The sequence below is a fragment of the Ambystoma mexicanum genome, chromosome 2p, assembly GCF_040938575.1.
Source record: "Ambystoma mexicanum isolate Mex_15411 chromosome 2p, UKY_AmexF1_1, whole genome shotgun sequence".
In the NCBI taxonomy this organism is placed as follows: domain Eukaryota; kingdom Metazoa; phylum Chordata; class Amphibia; order Caudata; family Ambystomatidae; genus Ambystoma; species Ambystoma mexicanum.
In genome coordinates this window covers 42,786,188-42,804,067 of record NC_090923.1, presented here as the reverse complement: position 1 = coordinate 42,804,067, position 17,880 = coordinate 42,786,188, and the positions used below count along the sequence as shown (strand labels likewise).

The following is a 17,880-nucleotide window of genomic DNA, read 5'->3' as shown; positions in this document are numbered from 1 at the left end:
TATCTCAGAAAGGAACCGCTTTCGGGACTCTTGTTCTAAAAGCAAGCATATCTAACCAATCATGTTTTAAGCAGCAAGCAGCTTTCATGAGTTAAAGAGAGGACGCAATCTGGGCCGGCAGGGGCAGCGTGTTTTCAATAGGGCTTTGCCTTCGTGCCCAGAGCTGCGGTTTCCAAACTATTCTTCACTTGTTTATATCAGAAACATTTCTTTTGGAGATGTCCCCGAGTACATTGTTCGAGCTTTTAGGATAGGGAGAAAGGAGAGAGAGTTGTATTCTGCTAATCTCCCTCACACATTCAAGCGTACGGGTAGGGAGAATGTGGCGAGAGGCCGCTTTCAACATGCCGAAACAGAAAGCATCGGCCACGGGGTGACTTAAAGAGTTATTTATGCCACCAGTTTCAGAACCGTCAGCCTGCAGCCACCAGGTCAACACTAGATGGCCCCATTGGGAGTTCACATCATAAAAAGCTACAGCGCACAGCCCGGAACTGGAACGCTGCTTAGCCATAAAGCTTACTCTAAAGCAGAGCTGGGGGTCATCTTCGACTCCACTCCCTCCTTCTCGTCTCACATCACGGACATCTATAAAAAGTCCCACTACCAACTGCACCTTCTCAGTGGTATTCTACCTTTTCTCCCTTTCCCCCCCAGAGGCTTACCGTCTCCAGGGCCCTGGTCCTCACTAGGCTGGACTACTGCAACAGCCTCTTTCTAAACCTTCCATCTTCTACCCTCCGTCCTCTTCAACTCATCCAGAACAAAACCGCAAGACTTATCCTTGGCTTCAAGCCCAGGGACCCCATCTCTCTGGCACTGAAATCCCTTCAATGGCTCCCCGTAGCTGCAAGGATTAAGTTCAAGACCCTTTGCATTGTTCACAAGGCTCTCTGGGGCCTGGGCCCACTATCTGCAACACTCTCTTCCTAAATACTCGCCTTCCTGAGCACTCCCCTCATCTTCCTCTAACTCAAGCAGAAACTTGGGGGAGATCTTTATCCTCTGCAGGTGCCTCCCTCTGGAACAGCCTGCTGGCCTCTCCCAGTCTTAAGCCGGATCTCCTTAAATTCAGGAAATTCCTCAAGACTTTCCACTTCGTCTCCTCCTTCTCTCACTCCCTCCCCTGCTAACCACCTCTTTCTGCTCGCTCGCTCTCTTTCTCCTCTACTTCTGCTCAGTTTCGCTGACTGGCTGCCTGGTGGACCTTCAGAGCCTCACAGGTCCCACGCTTTCTTCACCAGTGTCCTGCACTTGCCCCCGGGCCTTGCACTTGCCGCAGCGCTAGTGCACTTCGCTTACGACCCATGAGAGTGGTATCTCTCTGCACTTAACCCATCTTCTGACGGGACTGGGCGCACTTGTCCCTATTGCCCCTCCCATGCACTTCCTTTTGTGGTCACCTGCATAATCTGAATTTACCATGCCCAGTAAGATCTTTTGTCTTGTCTTCCCTATGTCTTCCCTCCCATGCATGGTTGCGCTTTGAAACACTTGTGTATAAGCACATAATAAATAAATCAAGCAATCATCGAGAGCCAAATCCACACCATGTTTTGCAGATATCCACACAAAGCAAATGTAATATTGTTAATCTACCAAGGAGCAGTTTGCATAGTGAGCGGTTACCTTGAATAACTGAGTGATCATTGCCATAGAGGAGCAGGGGGTGAGACCCATCATACCGTAACATGACCAGAGTACAAGGCTGACTAATTACAGATCATTTGCTGCACCTGGAGTAGTGGCATCCAGTACAGAGTTCCAGGGTTGGGGTTGAGTGGGGCCAGCGTGGAACAGTAGGGGAGAGGGGGTTGTGGGGCCAAGATTGGAGCCATGGTGAAACTGAAGGGGAAGGAAAGCTGGGATAAAGCAAGAAGGCAGGGTAAAGAGGGAGACAATGTAGCCACACAAGGGATGCCAGTGCTAGGCCACTGGGTGCCTCTGCAGAACAGAGTGAGGGTGTCAAGGGAGGAGCAAAAGAAGTGGGTCAGGGTTTGAGGGTGCAGGAGAAATGGATGGGTGCACCGTGAACCAAAAGTGAGTGGGCAGCCGGGGAGACAAAAAGGCACCAAATTGGGGGTGAAAGGTGGAGCAAGGAGGGGGCAAAGCTGGAGCAAGTATGGAGAAAAGGCAGTAGCAAGGAGACAAAAGGGGATGAAAAACCTAGCATGGACGCCACCCTGCCAACATCTTCCCCTGGCTTACCAAACAGGATGGAGGGAGGCCACTAGTCATTAGAGCTACAGGCCGTCGTGCCATTTGACATCTCAGACACCAGCAGTTTGGCACCACGCTGGAACAGGTGGCTGAAAGTGCTAAATATTTACATTGATGCCACTGGGATAACGGATGAACAGCGCCTGAGAGGAATACTCATGCTTTCGCTAGGACCAGTAGTGCAAGACATTGCATTTGAGGTGCCCGAGACCGCCACAGACACATTTACCACATTATTTACTCATTATTGGCTACTTTGCTCCGTTGAAGAATGTTGACTATGAGAGACATATATTTCACACCACCACCCAAGTGAAGGGCGAGACTTTGGACACATTTGTTATGAGATTGAGGAAGAAAGTCAAGTATTGAGATTTTGAGCATTATTCGACAGAGGAGACAATAAAATCACAAGTAATCGCTGGCTGCAAGACCCCCCGACTTCAGGAATAAATTAATGCAGAAGAGCAGATCCTTAGAAGACATTCTAATGCTTGTAAGGGATGACATGGCATTCTCCATGCAGGCGGAGTCCCTGGGCAAACAAACATCACAAACTCAGCAGTGGCAGCACCTGTATGTCAGGTACTCTCGGCAGACAAGTCCATCAATAAAGAACACAGCAAATGCTACCACTGTGGATACAATTTCCCTCATGTTGGCCCCTGTCCAGCGATTGACCACTCATGCGACGGGTGCGGCGGTGAGAACCACTTTCAGTCCATATGCAACAATATCAAATATATACAACGGACCGCGGATTGCAGAGGCTCTGGCAGGGATGCAGATGGCTCTCAAGTGAGAAAATGGCAGTTGCCCACTTCCAGGCGGAAGGACTTCCCAAGAGGACGTTGCAAGTCACTGCGAAGGGCCAGGAGATACAATGAGAAGAGGGACGAATATTGCAGAGTGCCTGCTCCGGAAGAACTGAGAAGGAAGTCAACCCGCCAAAAGATAAGACATATAGCAGCCTCGCCCAGACAGCAAGAAGACTGACTCCTCTTCAAGTGGTGATCGCAAAAGAGGGTACGTCCATGCCACAGAAAACAAGATGTCAATAGAATACAGTCCAACACTGTTGCTTCAATTAAATGGAGATTCCCAAGAAATCCTAACTGACACAGGCACCACGGTCAATGTCATAAGTGAATACCCGTACGGAGGGCTAAAAAATATTGAGAAGTTGAAATCTCCTGACATTAATAAATATCCCTATGGATCCAATGCACCTCTGGAATGCAAAGGGATGTTTCACGCCAATTGCTCGTACAAAGACAAGTCTGTAAAGCTGGTCATTTACGTCATAAAAGGCGAGGTGCTGGGAGGAAGCATCCTAAGGTTCAAATCAGCCAAGCAAATCGGGCTGATATACATGATCTACCAGACCATGTCAGCATACACCACGGACACAAAAGACATGGTTGTCCAAATACTTCCCTCGTTGTTCATGGGGATGGGAAAGCTGAAGACAAAGCAGATTAAATTAAACTTAAATCCTGACGTCAAACCGGATGCACAGCTTGATCAAGGAATTCCCTTGAATATACAAAAGCAAGTGGAAGACGAAATACAAGCATTGCTCAATCAAGACATCATTGAACAGGGGACTGTGGGTTTCTTCCATTGTCCCGTGCCTAAAAAAGAAAATGGCAGCAGAATATGAATCTGTGTAGACGTGCGAGCACCCAATCTAGCCATTGAAAGAGAAAGACCCCTGTCCCCGAGAATGACAGACATGATGGATCTATTACAAGGATCAAAAGTGTTCTCAAGTTTGCACTTAAACAAAGGATATCATCAGTTAGAATTACACCCCAAGTCTCGCAACATCACCACCTTCACAACACATCTGGGATTATTCAGGTACAAAAGGCTGCATTTTGGAGTCTTATCAGCCGCGGACATTTTCCAGAATGAAATCCATCAGATCATTAGGCACATCCCTCAATGTCTCAACTACAGTGATGATATTTTAGTCTTTGGAGCCACCCAGGAAGCGCATGATGACACGCTGCGATGAGTGTGCATGGCACTGGAGGACGCAAACTTGACTGTAAACCAAGACAAGTGCCAATTCAGCAGATCATCCCGAAAACTCTTTGTGTATATATTTTCAGGTGAGGGACTACAGCCTGGTACTTCCAAGGTGCAAGCTCCAATTACCACACCGACACCCACTTCAACATGCGCGGCACGGTCACTTCTGGGCATGGCCAGCTATTGCACTAGATATATCCAGGAATTTGCATCAGTGATACCGCCACGACATTTCACCGGAAAAGGACAAGAATTTGCATGGTCAGCAGATTGCGAGGAGGCTTTCAAAGAAATCAAGTCCCGCATTTCATCAGCCTCCTGCATGACCTACTATGATCCCAAATTGGAAACTGTGGATGCAAGTCTGGTAGGCCTGGGGGCCATACTAGCCCAATTACAACCTGGTTCCTCCTTGCCCTGCAGCACTGTTGCATATGCAAGTCAGAGCCCATCAGTCACAAAATGTGCATACTCCCAACCTGAGAAAGAAAGCCTGGCTGTAGTTTGGGCATGCAAACATAATCACCTGTTCCTGGACGGTAACAGGTTTACCGTCATCACTGATCATCAAGCCCTCACAATCATATATGGCAAGCCAAATGCTAAAATGCTGCCAATGGATCGTGCGCTGTGGACTTCGGTTGCAAAAATATTGTTTAGACATAATACACTGACCCAGGAACGACCAGAACCCAGCAGACTTACTGTCCAGATATCCCCTGCCTGCGAGAGAAGTACAGTTGTCCAAAGCGGACCAGTATATCTTTTGCATTGTGGATAATACACTGCCAAAGTCTCCGACCATTGCAGAAATTACAGAGGCACTATGTCAGGACAAGGTAATGACTGCGATCAAGGATAAAGTGTTGTCGGGAAGATGGAGTGAATCACACTGTGGCAAAATTACACTTTCCGAGAGTGAACGGAAGCTGGTAAAGCCATTTTATCTAGTAAAAGATGTACTGTCAGTCTCCCGCAAGGGCTGCTACTGAAGGAAAACAGGATTGTCACTCCCGAATTCCTGCAGGATCGAGTGATTGGTCTGGCATATGTAGGACATAGAGGGATTGCCTCTACCAAGCGACAACTCAGAACCAATGTGTGGTTCTCACAAATGGGTATTAAAATACAGGCTACGCTTGAAACCTGTGCCATCTGTAAGTCTGTAGCTCCACGCACCATTCCGGAACCTCTGAAGAGGACGCCAATGCTGTTGAAGGTGTGGGATGAAGTGGCGGTTGACATGTTCGGACCACTGACGAATGGTAAATACGTACTGGTACTCATGGATGAGAAGTCCTGTGTTCCGGAAGTGGATCTAGTCACCTCAATGGTTGCTCATGCAGTCATTCCAGCTCTTGGCAATATATTTGCTGACTATGGCATTCCGTCAACAGTAAAATCTGACAACTGTCCACCTTTCAGTGGTCACGAGTTCCCCATGTTTGCAGAGTATTTGGGATATAAACATTGTAAGATCACCCCGCTGCGGTCTCCAGCTAATGGCACTGTTGAATGTTTCATGGCCAACATAAAGCGTACCCTGCAAGTATGCTCCATCACCCGAGGATCATTCATGCAAGACATTTGCACACTGCTATGTGATTTCCAAAACACGCCGCATAGATCAACAGGTATTTGCCCTTCAGAGCTCATGTTTGGCAGAATGGCCCGAACACGGCTGCCACAGACATGGGTGTAGACCTGCACCTCAGGACTCATCTAAAGGATGATGCTTGCAAAAGAAATATGCAGATGAGAGGAGAAGTGCGAAGGATTCTGACATACATGTAGGTGATGTTGTACTGGTACGACTACCTCAAGGACATAAGGGAGGGTCTTCCTTTGACCCCAATTCACCTATTGCGACAGCAGTTCAAGGGTCCATGGTGTTGGCTGAGAGTCCTGGTCGTTCCATCACGGGAAACTCACAGCTCTTCAAGAGAATTGCAGACGACACGCATGTACCTGAAAGACCAGTTCATGCAGTAAGTTCACAAGAAAGTTGTTCCGATTACATGGATGGCCATGTGGACACTGACAAAAGATGCAGTGGTAGAGATGGTGAAGTGACTGTACCTCGGAGTCCGTGAAAGAGTCGTCAGAAGACTGACAAGATGGATTGAGGAAATGGAGTAGTGGGACAATTAACCCCTTATGTGGGGGTGTGGGGGGTGTAATGTCTTCTATGTTTTATGCTGCCAGAAATCAGCAGACTGTGAGCAGCAGCACAAAGGCAAAGCGGGCTGTGAGAGGAGAGACCGAACCGAAAGCAGCCTACTGTCTGGTGACTGGGAATCATGGGAGGCGCCCGGAGTGAAAGACACTAAAGCAAAGGTGGACCGGCTGACAGGATGAACGCCTAGTCAGCGGACCAGCAGAGAAACCAAAGAGGAGAAGCAAGAACTGTCCCAGTCTTATTTTTTGCTGCCTTTCTTCTGGTCAGTCCCATCCTTGATATTCCAGCAACCCAGCCTGGTTCAGAGCTCCTTGTTCCTGTTCTGGTCTCTTGCTGACTCTATATTTCTTGACTTTGTCCTTCTGCTACCTTCCCCTTTCTTACTATTTTTTCTGGCTCCCACATCCAGTGTTATTCACTGCCTGACACCACGTTAATTGTGGGAGCTATATTTCGTGGTATCGGGGGAACTGCTTTCTGTCTCTTGCTAGTACACAACCTCTAGCTGGAGTCCGGAGGTGGACTTCCGCACTTCGCTGCCTTCGGAAACTGACATAATTTCCAACACTACCCTGGACCACCAGCTACGCTGCATTACAGGTACGTGGGAGTCACAGGGGCACCCCTTGACAAAGGAAGTGATATCCTGGCATGAGAGTAAACCAGGAGTGAGAAGCAAAGCTAGATCTTGGCAAGGGAGTAAATCAGGAGTGAGAAGCAAAGCAATACCCTGACAGGAGAGTAATCAAGGCAGAAGAAAAGAAGTCAAGTGTTATCATGGCAAGGGAGTAAACCAGGATTACGAAATCAAATAAACCTGAAGCTATGAATACAAAGGGGAAGACTCATACCCCCTTTTAAGGACCAAAGAGAAAAATCACGAATACCCTGGGCAGGTGAGTATACCAGGTGTAGAAAATTGACAAAGTGCAAGAAACTGAACATTTCAAGAAACCACATGCTTGAAGGAAACTTAAAGTAAGACACATGTGTTTTTGTCATGCCCCGGGGGCGCTGGCACCTGTGGAACAACTGGCGCGCGAGCAGCCATTTATTGTTCCATCACGTTAGGATCTCAGTGGCCGACGCGGTCTAGTGTTTTTTTCAACATGGCCACCGCCGGGAGGTACTTCCAGTCTGTCCTCCCGGCGGCGGCCCACGCGTTGCAACCCCATTCACCGCTCAGTTATCTTTGGGTAAGCCGCTGTGATTTCCCGTTTCCTCTGACACCCACAGCTTCCCTGTCCCTCTCTCCTTGGTTTCCTCCGAGCTTTGGCGCGGTCTGCTTTCGCAGTGCTCACTTTCTCTCTCCTTTGCTCTACTTCTTGGCAGCTCATTCTGCTCTGCCTCCCTTTCCTTACCTGCTCTCTCGTTCCGCTCTCACTGCGCTTCAGCACCCTGATCTCCTCCAGTACTGGCTGAAACTATCTTCTAGTCCGGTGTGCCTCTCACTCTTCCCGATCCTTGCTCAGCCTGTCCCCTCTCCTTTGCTGGAAAGATACTCTTGTTTACGAACCCCCCGGAGCCGCCCTCTTCTACCTTGGAGTACTTGGTGCTCCGACAACAAACACACTTGTTGAGGTATTTTTTTTGCCATCATGCTTTTTTTCCTCTGATGGGTTGTCCCGGACGGAGAGCCCCCAGACCGTTCTATACCAAGACGATCACAGTGTCTTCCTTTCGTGGCAGGCCCTATATTGCACAAAAATAAATAAATAAATAAAAGGATTCCTTTGGAGGAAGGGCAGTCATCTGGAAGCTGAGACCTCACGTGAGGAGGATGGGGATCAAATGAGGTACAAGGAGGAAGAGATCAAGGGTGACAGTTTTTCAATACAGTTAAAGCCATGAGACATTTTGAACTGCCCGACAGTCTCTAGGGGAAGGAAGACCCCTTTCCCGGCCGAACCTTTTATTACTTTTCTGTTCTTCACCTCATACCTTTATTCTGAGAACTCTTGAAGCAAGCTACAAGTATATAGTTTACTAGACCCCACCTGTGCACGTTATGTTGAATTTAGAGTGTAAGGGTTAGTTTAAGATTTGTGGACACAGGACGGAGGATGCCCTTTTGTTTAACATCATGACACATATGTTCCTTAGTTTTGTTGAGACAGGGAAACCCCTCTTAGGATTAGCGATAAATAGGATTTCCCCCAAACCTTATTATCATTTTCTGGAAATAAGTCTATAACCATCACTTAATATACCTCTGCGTCCGGGTCTTACTCTTGATCCCTTACAGTACTCTTGTGTCTGTACTAGTAGTGACGATTTTGGGCAATCAATGTTTGAAAGGTAAGGTCTCAGTGCACACCAGCTTCCCATATGCCAGGCATATGTCCCTGCTAAAAAGTCTAAACAATGTTTTTTCAAGTAACAAAAACACACATTACGTCCCCACACACATCTTAAAACTCTGTGATGTATCCTCTTTTGACATTTGAAGCACATCATCTCAAAGTCTGAAGCTACCCCATTCACAAACGACAAATGTACCATTTGAAACATGGACTGCACCACCTTCTCAATATCACCCCTGTCCCAAACACACCCCACTCCCAAACCCGCCCCTTTGAAATCTCTCTCCCTTCCCAAACTCACCCCCTTCTCGAACTGTAGTTTCAGGGACTCTGCAGCAAAGATGTGGAAGCACAGTTTCTTGTGACTGAAGAGCACTGCAGACTTTAGCATGGTAAGGGTTTCTTCTAGGCGCTCTCCGCATGCTACGACTGCCAGATGCATACATCCATCGGACACACTCCCTGGTGCAGGCCTGTGCTCCCGGCGTTTGCTGAAAAAGAGAGCAATTGTTTGGATTTTTTGATTTGTAAAACCCAGCAGAAATCCATCATATCAAAAGTAGAGTAAAAGTGTATACAAGCACAATAGACAATAAATTCCACAAAACAAAAAGTCTGTTATGAAATTATTTTAGGCAAATTAATACATTTGTCATTTAGATTAAGCATAAATGAAGTCCCTCTGTGTTGAGGACATGCATTACCAAGACACCAAATGTTGTAATAATCTAGAAACCGACAAAAAGCAAAAATAGCCCCACAAAGCAGAAAAAAAAAGAAAAATAAAAAGTTGAGGAAATAAATAAAAGAAAATTGAATCAAGAAGATCTGATCTGACCTTCACCTGCCCTATCCAGTCACCATAGACACAAAGATCTTCCAACACGCTACAATACTCACAAACACACAGGCCGAGGTCAATATACCACAACTATTCACTGCGGAACCCCTCCATGTCTCATCACACAGCAACAGGAGCAGAGGAGTCACACCAGATCTCACGGCCATCATTAACCACCAAGCGTTGATGCAATGGAGTGCACTTTTCATGGATCCGCTGACCTCCCTTCTCCGTTTGGGGGGGTGGGGGCTATCTCCTCAAATCGCATCAAGCCCTCAACTAATGCACAGAGTACCAGACTATCGGACAGAGTCCATTTGTACTGGAACAATAAGTTTGCTCACTATCCATCAGCCAATTGCATCTCTTCTATGGTTTTTACACCCCTAATTAAGACATCCTATTGTCTTTGAAAATCTGTTCTTATAACCAACGGCTTGGTCGAGTCTATTATTTTCATGTGGCGATCTGGTTCTGGTTTCTAGTAAGGACTGCACTAACAGGGTACAACTGCAGAATCTAAAATCCCAACAGGAATTAGTCTATTTAATGGTTTTAGAGTTTAACTGATTTTGGTAGGACACACATGCCACTACAGTAGATTGTATTCATTTTTATCTGAGTCATTATCAATATTCATACATAGTTTATGAGTTGGTTAGTCAAGCACTGTCCCAAACCAACTATTGCTGATACATCCCTAACAGATGATTTTCCTCGGTTTCTTTTATACGATCGCTTGCTCCTCTTGAGCAAATACAGAGATGAACCGTACTCAATTCCAGGATACAGAATGTAACATGGAAAGGGGTGAAGGATTATATAGCGATTAATGAGGGATTGATTTGTTCGGTCATGGATTCCTTGACGAAATGTGGTCAGGATTTGGTGGCATCTTATATTATTTCTAAAAAAGAAAAGAAATGGTACAAAGAAGGATTACATACCAGTCTGATGAAAGCACCAAATGAGCAATCTGCCTCCAACATCTCTAGGACTTCGAGGTAAAGAAATTAAGAACCGATTGTATAAGGTTAGAGCAGAGGTTAAGACTCACTCTCCATCACACATCATTTGACCTGCATTTAAAAGAGGGGGGAAAACATATTCTGGCCCTTTAGACAAATGAAAAGGAAGCAATGAAATGGTTAAGGTGATTAAAAATGAGAGAGGAAGACAATTGCTACAAAAAAAATAAGTATTCTTCAGATTTCTTTTAGAGATTATATATGATACATTACTCATCGTAATCGTATTTCTGATGCTTGTATCTGCTTAGATTCACATGCTGTGCATAGGCCGACATCTAGTGGAAGTTGCGGAGTATTACAGTTTGTTTTTCGAAACTCGAAAATGGGCGTCGACACATGGCGTGCCAGTAATACTATCCCTAGTGTGACGTCCACTGTACCCATGATCCCTCACACGTGTAGGACCCTCAGATTGTATTTTTTCTGACATGAGGTAGCATGAGGAGTAGCGCGAGTACAGATAATCCAAACAGATAGAAAGAAAGGTAAGACTACAAGCATCCATGCGCCTTCTCTCAGAGGGGAGGAAAGGTGGGTCGCATGTGAATCTAAGCAGATACAAGCATCAGAAATACGATTACAGTGAGTAATGTATCCCTTCTGATGCTTGTGGAATCTGCTTAGATCACATGCTGTGCATAGATTAGCGAGCATTACCTGAAGGAGGTGGGATGTGAAGGGTCATGAGCAAATAAATGTCTTAGAACCGCTTGTTTATCTGTCTTGGAATGTGTGTCAATGCAGTAGTGCCGAGTAAAAGTGTGAATACAGCTCCAAGTAGCTGCTTTGCAAATAGTGTCAAGGGGTACATTTGCAATGAAAGCCAGAGTGGCCCCAATGCCTCTTGTAGAGTGGCTCTTGGCATGAAAGGCAGAGTTTTTTCAGACAGGGAGTAACACAGCTGGATACAGTTAATAATCCACTTAGAGATGGCACCTTTAGAGACGCGATCCCCCTCTCTGCCTGTAGCTACAGAGTCAAAACAGTTGGTCTGTTTTTCTTAGCGGTCTGGTCTTGTTTACATAGTAGAGGACCGCCCTACGCACATCTAGGGTGTGTAGTTTCACTTCAGCTGAGCTTTGTGGGTTTTGGAAGAAAGCCGGAAGCTCGATGGACTGGTTCACGTGGAATTTAGAAATAAACTTAGGTGAGAACCTAGGGTGTGTACGTAAAACCAGTTTATCCTTGTGAACTTTAAAGAAAGGATCTTGCACTGACAGAGCCTGGATTTCACTAACCCTTCTTATGGATGTAATAGCTACTAAGAAGGCTGTCTCATAAGTCAGGTGTTTGAGACTGCTTTTATGCATGGGCTCGAATGAGGGGCCCATGAGTTTAGCTAGCACCACATTAAGGTCCCACCCTGGTGGTGGGTTTGAAATAGGAGGGTCAAGTCTCTTTACTCCTTCCATGAAGGCTTTAACCACTGGAACTTTCCACCACGACACCTTGTTATGGGAGGTGGTGTATCCTGACAGAGCTGCCAGATGCACCTTCAGCGAGTTAAAAACCAGTCCTGCATCTAGCAGGTGGAGCATGTATGTAACAATAGTTGAAGGAGTGCAATCAACTGGGTTGATTTGTCTATTCTGGCACCAGATAACGAATCTCTTCCACTTGTCAAAGTAGCAGTGCCTCGTGTTAGGCTTCCTAGATTCTTTTAGGATGTCCATACATCTTTGAGGTAAATTTAGATGTACAAACGCTATGACCTCAGGAGCCATGCTGCTAGGTTCATTGAGCTGGGTAGAGGATGTACTGTTTGACCTTGATGCTGGGACAGTAGGTTGTACCAGCCCGGGAGTTTGATGGGGTTGCACGTCGCTAGTCTGTGTACGGTTGTCTCACCCACATGGGAGCAACTAGGACGAGCGTCATTGATTCCCTGTTCATCTTGTTCACCACCTTCCTGATGAGAGGAGTTGGTGGAAAAGTGTATGCAAACATTCCTGACCAGTTCATCCACAGGTCGTTCCCCTCGAGATCCTGGTTGTGGGAATCTGGACGCAAATTTTGGGCATTGTCGGTTTTCGCTTGTGACGAATAGGTCTATGGTGAGGGAACCTCACTGAGAGAAGAGGTCTTCTACGGTTTCTCTGTGTAGACACCATTCGTGCTCCTCTGGGAGGGTATCTCTGCTTAGTGCATCTGCTAGAGAATTGAGATCCCCTGGAACATGTTGCAATGACAGGAAGATGTTCCATTTGAGTGCCCATGTCCAAATTTTCTGGGCAAGTTTGGACAGATTTGGCGAACAAGTCCCTCCCTGCTTGTTTATGTAAAACATGGCTGTAGTGCTGTCCGCCCGGATCTGCACTGACAGATTCAGCAGGTAGGGTTCGAACGCTTGAATCGCTCTGAATACTGCCAGAAGCCCTAGCAGGTTGATGTGATTCTTGGCCACTGAGTGAGACCAGAGCCCCTGAGCTGTGTGGTGGAGGAGGTGAGCTCCCCACCCTGTCAGACATGCATCGGTTGTGACTACCGCCTGTATCTCTGGATCGTAAAAGGGTTTCCCCTTGAACAGATTTTCTCTTGTCCACCAGTGAAGGCTTTGTACCAGTGTTGGCGAAACGACCACTAGATCGTCCCACTGACCACTTGCCTGAGACCACTGTTTCGCCAACCATTCCTGCATGGGACACATGCGCAGGCACGCGTGGGGGACCAGGTAAATACATGACGCCATCATGCCTAGCAAACGCATTGCTTTGCGTACCGTTATCTGACGACCGGCCTAATATTGAGGAATTTGCAGTAGTATATTCCGAATTCTCTCCTCTGATGGAAAGGTCAACCCCTCTTGTGTGTCTAGGATAGCTCCTAGGGACTGTTTGGAGGTGCTTGGCACCAGACGTGACTTTCTCGTTTATTGAGAAACCCAATTCGAAGAGGAGGTCGATTGTTCTTTGAATGTTCGTTCTGCAAATCGCTGGGGTTTCCCCCGTGATGAGCCAGTCGTCCAGGTAAGGGTACACCGGGATTGCCTCCCTGCATAGGTGTGCTGCCGCCACCGCCAGTACCTTGGTGAATACCCTTGGAGCCGAGGCTATTCCGAAGGGCAGTACCTTGAACTGGTAGTGCCGACTGTCCACCTTGAAGCATAAGTACATTCTGTGCGCTGGGGACATGGAAATATGAAACTAGGCATCTTTCATGTCCAATGTTGCCATGTAGTCCCCCTTTTTTAGGAGGGGGGATTACCTCTTGGAGAGTAGTCATGCAAAACTTTTGGGTTTGACATATTTGTTTGCAGGACGCAAGTCTAATACTGGGCGCATTGTTAAATCTTTCTTTGGTACAAGGAAGTAAGTTGAATAAGTACCCTTGTTTACCTGGTGTCCCGGGACGAGTCCTTTGTGTCCTTTGCTAGCAGATTGACGATCTGCTCGAGGAGGATTCTTTGGTGGTCTAGAGAATGTGTTCTTTGTCGTGGAGGGTGGTTTCGGGGACGCTCTAAGAGTTCTATGCAGTATCCTGCGGACAGCACCCATCTGTCTGATGTGATCCCTTCCCAAGCTTGGGTGAAGTTGGAAATGCGTCCTACTGGGGATGCGTGAGAAGGGACCCTGAACGGAGTGTCACTGTTTTGGTGGAGGCATGCCGCCGCCTCTATTGGGGCTGCCTCTACCCTTACCCCGTCCTCTTATTCCCTCTACTATAACCTTGGGTAGACTGTTGGTTATTGTTCGACTGCGTACCCTGGCCGTGGGAATAGTTTGGCCCTCTTTGGGAATTTTGTCCGCGTGTGCGGCGAAAATTGACATTACCCCTTTGATTAGGGGGTTTGGTGGTTAGTTGACCTAGGGACTTGAGTGTTTCATACTTGTCCTTGGCATTTTCAGCGCGTCCTCGACCGCCTTACCGAACAATAGATCTGGCTCCACCGGTTTGTCTAATAATGATGCTTGTGTTTCGGCCTTGAATCCAGACTGCCGCAACCAAGCGTGTCTCTTGATAACAGTACCCTCTGCTATCAATCTACCGGCATTATCTGCGGCATCAAAGGTTACCTTTAAAATGCAACTGGATACGGCTCTGGGGCGGAATCTATGAGTGCCACAACTTCCTCCCACTGGTGGCAGTTATAACTCGCCAGTAGGGTGGTGGAGTTGGCGATTCTTGCTTGGTAGGTGGAAGTGGAGACAACCTTTCTGCCGAACCCATAGATTTTCTTGCTCTCCTTGTCGGGAGGAGCTTCTGATGATAAGCGTGTTCCTGCCCTCTTGCGGGTGTTTGTAACGACTAGGGAGTCCGGTTTCAGATGCCCCCTTATATACAGTGGGTCTGATTGGGCTGCCCTGAAAAGTTTCTCAATACTGGGGTTCACTGCTCTGGTGAGGTTAGGATTTACGAGTGAAGGATCTATTCTCCTCTGAATAGACTTCAGGATAGGGATGGCCTGAGCAACAGGCCTCCTTTCTCCCACTAACTCCTCGGCGAAGTCCCTCTCCTCTTGAGCACCCTGGGTGTCAATGTGGAAGTGGTTTGCTGCTCTAGATAGGACCTCATTTAGGAGGGGCTGGTTGTCGACAGGGGAGTCGGTAACCAGTGTTTTTTTATCTACCGGGGAATCTACCCTGTATATTTCTGGGTCGTCCTCTTCCTCCTCTTGTTCCTCCTCATCGTCCCCATAGTAGCCTGTCCCAGTCTGTTCTTCCAACATGCCCAAATCTGTATCCACACAAAGGGAAGAATCTTCTTGTTCCTTAGAATAAGGGTGAATGTGGAAGGGATCTGAAGACCGTGTTGTTTCGAACCGGGACTTTTTACTTGGGGGGGGGGATAGGATCCTTGGAGTCTGAGGGTGCTGACCCATCGGGGTTATAAGTGAGAAAATGTTCAGGATTTTTAGAATAGAAATCTGCCAATGATGACATTCTTGACATGACTATGTCCTCACTGGACCACTCTCTTGAACTGGGAATGACTTTGCCTGGGGGGAGTTTCCCTGACTCATCTATAATAGAGGTGTGAGACCTGTCTGTCTGTTTGAGTGGAGTGGAATGTTTCTGCGGCGTGGAAGTAGGCTGAGACTGCTTCCTCTGTTTCCCCCCTCCCCGTGGCTGGAAGAGTGTTTGCCCTGCTTCTTTGGGCCTTCGGAACTTTTCGACGCCTGGCGTCGAGCTTTGGTAGTTGTGGTACTATCCTTCGACTGTGTAGGTTGGGATTCGGAAATGGGTGTTACTTGTACTGACGCCGACTCCTGGAGTGCGGTCTGGGGATAGAGGTCACTTTCGTCTTCCAACTATCGAACCTCGGTTACCTTGGGGAGCGAGGCACTTTTGGCAATAGTGGATGATTGCCTGGCGTCATGCGGCGATCTAGATCGCGAACGCCCAGAGGACGCCAATTCGGACCGTTCCCTATGTGCCTCTTTCCGAGAGCTCGACGTGTGCGTCGAGTCTCGGTGGGACTTCATGTGTTTGGAAGTGCTGTGGGTTGCGCTTACGTCGCCGGGGGTCTTCCCCATAGCAGCCCTGCCGGACGACCTTCCGAGGTCGGGGACCTGCGCCTGCCTCTCTTTCGACACGTGTTGCCCTCGCCGTCCGAAAGTACGACGTCGCTGCAGTCGCTGAAGGCACCCTCCATGGCCATGGCCTCTTGACGCCTGGCGTGGTGGGCCCAACGCTTGGTGGAACAGTCTTTTAGTGTTTTAGGTTTGAACCTACTACACGCTGTGCAATTTGCCTCAGGGTGATCCCTTGGCAAGCAGAGATTGCACGTGGCGTGTCTGTCAACCCAAGGATACTTGCGGTTGCACTTTGGGCAAAATTAAAGGGGTACCCTCCATACGCACCTTGAGGCAGCGGGCTGGTAAGTGTAGGAATATATATAAAGAGAATATATAAGAGTGTAGAGTATGTCCACCCCCCACTCTCCCTACTTGTAGGGTGGAGGCCAGAGGCCTTCCGAGGCCCGGGCCAAGGCCAAAGGCCTTCCTAGGCCCACTCCGTTGTGAAGTTCGACGGCTGCCTTTTTCTCCGGTTCGGCATCGAGTGTCGAATTTCGGTGGCTCGACGTTAGGGTGGAGAAAAAAGGGGGAAATAACAATATTTTTCAAAGTATGGCTAATGCCAGGGAACTCCGCTGAATGCTTCCGACCAGTATGGCAGAAAAAAACAATCTGAGGGTCCTACACGCGTGTGGGATCATGGGTACAGTGGATGTCACACTAGGGATAGTATTACTGCCACGCCCTGTGTCGACGCCCATTTTCGAGTTTCGAAAAACAAACTGTAATACTCTGCAACTTCCACTAGATGTCAGCCTATGCACAGCATGTGATCTAAGCAGATTCCACAAGCCTCGGAAATATATATATATATATAGGAGAGAGAGAGAGGTCTGTTTGTCCACACCGTTCCACCAGTCTGCACCAAAAATTGCATAGTTACCCGGTTACCTGTTAGGACCCTCCGGACATTACTGGCTACGTAACACTTGGACACCCCACCCCTTTCCTCGGATGTCAGATCCTGAACATATGAGACGGCTGTCTGAAGTTAGCCAAACATCAATGTGGTCGTAGAAGGACCAGACAAAGCTAATAAGTGTCTCAATGCGAGGAACAAAGCTCAAAGGGAAAACCACATTTCAAGGATTTAGGACGCACCGAGATATTCATACTGCAGCGCAATGCACCGCGCCCAGGGTGAGGCGACAGGTGAGGCGAGCACACAGAAGGTGCCGGTGTGCTGCAGTACGCCAAACTTCACCTTCCCTCCATGTCTGCTACGGGGTATATCAGCCAGACACACAAGCCCATTCGGAGTACCGTTTACTTCAGAGTGCAAAGCTCATCAAGTGATAAGCGACTCGGAAGAGAGACCTACGGGATCAATGATTTTCAACAATTGATGAGTTATCATGTCTGTCTACAGAACCATGCGGAGTATGGGTACTTTTTGCTAGTAAGAAGCTATATAAAATGAGATCAAATTGTGAATTTTGGTGACAATCTCTCCTTTGAAATGGTTACTCTTGGCCGACTGAAAGAAGTTGGGGAGTTAACGATAGTCACTTTACAGCAGCCTCTTTTCTCCCAGTGTGATCACCACTGAGAACGATACACTGTCGAGGAAGATATCCTTGTTCTTTTCAGAGATACTTCCATTATTACACAAGCACATTAAGGAAATATGGCAGGATGGTGGATATCCCCCCCATCTTCAAGAAGTTTTTCAATGGAATTCTTACAGTAAAAATTCCATCGAAAAAACACCCGCCGGCCAAACAAAGGAATGCATCCCCCCATCACAGAGACAT

General features: G+C 47.5%; 1 protein-coding gene across 1 annotated transcript in view; it reads right to left on the bottom strand.

The window, feature by feature from the left end:
* GXYLT2 (glucoside xylosyltransferase 2) overlaps positions 1-17,880 on the bottom strand; it is a 159,255-nt gene that overhangs the window by 99,845 nt on the left and 41,530 nt on the right. Inside the window, exon 2 of the mRNA XM_069643207.1 lies at positions 9,041-9,230. Coding sequence (XP_069499308.1) covers positions 9,041-9,230 — 190 coding nt within the window. The remainder of the gene's footprint in view (positions 1-9,040; positions 9,231-17,880) is intronic.